At 34.4% G+C, this 2,748-nt stretch overlaps 1 protein-coding gene across 1 annotated transcript in view; it reads right to left on the bottom strand.

Moving 5' to 3' along the window:
* Nucleotides 1-1,957: 1,957 nt before the first annotated feature.
* The window catches only part of LOC21403045 (nitrate reductase [NADH]), a 5,304-nt gene continuing 4,513 nt past the window's right edge, over nucleotides 1,958-2,748 (bottom strand). Inside the window, exon 5 of the mRNA XM_024162339.1 lies at nucleotides 1,958-2,748. Within this exon, the coding sequence (XP_024018107.1) occupies nucleotides 2,072-2,748 (677 nt within the window). The 3' untranslated portion in view covers nucleotides 1,958-2,071.

Raw genomic sequence — 2,748 nt, 5'->3', positions numbered from 1 at the left:
TATTTTATCTTTAAGATTCAGTGAACATTCAAAAATCATCGAAGTGATTAATATAAATTTACATCAATCGTGTAAAATAAGATCAAGAATTAAGATGGGACATTAATGACATCGGATTCACAGCTCTGGAGATCGACAGCATTAGTGCTTTTCGAAAATATAATGTTCTCTAAATTGATAGGCTTTCACTGTCTGGACAGAAATTTACCTTTCTCTTTTACCCGTGATAAGGTAGCAGAATTCTGTCCTGTCGTTGCAATTCTTGTCACGATGACTAGGACTGTATGTTTATGATAGTAATTCCCCACAAGTAGAGACTATTGCATTATGCATCATTATTCTTATATATATATTATATGTGTGTATTAATATTGGTGATATAAAAATAATGACCATATATGTGCATGTAGAAATTGATTATTTTATCTTCATCAAAATATAATTATATTATTTTCATTTACTACGCGAACGATAATAATTACAATGCTCTGAAAAATAAACTAAATAACAGAAAACTTTAATTACGGGGAATTTAAGGTCATCCGATAATAATTATTCAAAATTCGACAAGTAAGCTGAATGATTATCTTTAAGGTACTAATGATCCAAATTTATTTTTTCTTTTTTTTAAAGCTTTTTTTTTTTTTTTTTGAAAGCTTAATGATCCTTTTTTTAAAAAAAAAAAAAAAAAAAAAAGAGTATTAATGATCCTAAGATGTCTTCTTTATTTTCTGATACAGTATGGGGTCTAAGACTCTTATTTTGCATAAAAACAATGAAACAATTAGAAGTCAAATTTTAGTTGACACGAGTACACACTCAAACACCTCATCACTCAGCTCAAGTGGCTTCCTAGGATGTCTTATTCGACCCAGCAGTTTCTGGATTTGATATCAACCAATGCTTGCAATTGGTAGCGCTCTGCAAGGACAAGCACATGCATGAAGTTTAAATTTTTTTTATACATGTATATATATATATATACACACACACACACACACCATGTAAAGCATTTCTCGAGTTCTAGCCCTTGGTGAACTGAAGAGTTAAGGGCAAAATATGAAAATATCAATCTCAATAATCTTTTGCGCAGTCAAGGTCAGTGGCACTACCTGGATAGCGTACTTAGATCACTAGTAGCTAGTTAGTTATACATATATATATATATATATAGTACTTTTTGTCCTGTATATCTTGTATAGAGGTAATTCGGTAAGGAAGGCTTCACAAAGGAGAGAGAGAGAGGGATAGGAATCTATATGTAATGTAGAATGTATATAGTACGTACTTTGTGCATGTGTTTGTTATGAATCTATAACCATTAGGTCATTGTATAAAAAGAAATGTAATTGCAATCATAAGAATTCATGCATATCTATTAGTATTTTTTTTTTTTTTTTTGCATTTGGTTTGAAAATGTTTTTAGTTATTATTTTTTTTTAGCTGTTTGGGGCCGCAAAGCCATGAAAATAATGTTTTATGCCAAAACTACTACTTTTTTTTATTCTCTTATAATTTTTCCCCATCCATGCACGTCAAGAATTGTTGTTCGAGTACTGAGATGTTCCAATTAAGCACCGCCAATTAATAAATTACTTCATATATATATATATTGTTCTTTTAACATCCTTTCGTCCTAAATACTAATTAACTAAAGCACAACTAAACGCAAACGTTGAAAATAATAATACTAATAATAATAATAATAATAATAATAATAATAATAATAATAATCAACTTGGTCTTCAAATGTTATGCCAAAAAATACATTTTTAAATGTACAAAAAAGTGGCAGATCAGACTTGAAATTCACCGTAGATTTACTTAATTAGCATTAATAATTTTCTGTACATCAACTATGACAAAATACATTGCATTTTTTGGAACAACTTAAATTGTTCCTCATACACTGATACGAACCCCCGGGAAAAAAAAAAAAAAAAAAAAAAAGAACCCCAATAAAGAAAAGGACTTTCGATAAAGAATAATTAAAATAACTCAAAAGTAGAATAATACAACAGGAAAACATGTTATACATATGTACAGATTACAAATTAATCCCATTCTCTCTCTAAAAGATCAACAACGAGTCCTTGATATCATAATTCATCTTCTCCAAGTTGGGCTGCACAGCAAACTGGATCATAGGAGGGGGCCCACAGGCCAATGCCAGCGTGTCATCCGATCCTTCAGGAATGTGCTCCCTCAGGATACTCTCCGTGACGAACCCCGTACTATATTGCCACCCTTCCCCGCCTTTCTCCACCACATACCACACCTTAAACCTCTCACACGTCCGGGCCCACTCGTCCAACTCCTCCCTCAAAAGTATGTCATCTTCCGTCCTGTTCGCATAAACGACATACATTTCAGTGTCGTCCTCCGGGTCCTTCAATATCGCCTGGACCACCTGATAAATCGGCGTGATCCCGGTCCCACCCGCAAGCATGGCAAGCCTCTTAGCGAACTTGGGCTTTCCATGGACCGAGAACTGCCCCCGGCCCATGTACTCAATATCGCCCAATGGGCCCTTCACGTCCAAAGCCGAGCCCAAAGGAAGAGAGTCAAGGTACTGAGACATCATCCCTCCGTTAGGGAATTTAGGATGAACATTCTTGAAGTAGACTTTGACCACAAGCTCAAAGTAGCCAATTTCGTCAATGGAAGTCGTGGGCGTGTAAGCTCTCATGCAAAGCTTTCCATTAATAACGGCACAAAGGAATATGTGTTTACCGACAGGAAGTCCGA

This window comes from Morus notabilis, unplaced genomic scaffold (assembly GCF_000414095.1).
Source record: "Morus notabilis unplaced genomic scaffold, ASM41409v2 Scaffold570, whole genome shotgun sequence".
NCBI lineage: Eukaryota > Viridiplantae > Streptophyta > Magnoliopsida > Rosales > Moraceae > Morus > Morus notabilis.
The sequence above is the reverse complement of the archived record's forward strand: the minus strand, read 5'-3'. Positions and strand labels throughout refer to the sequence as shown.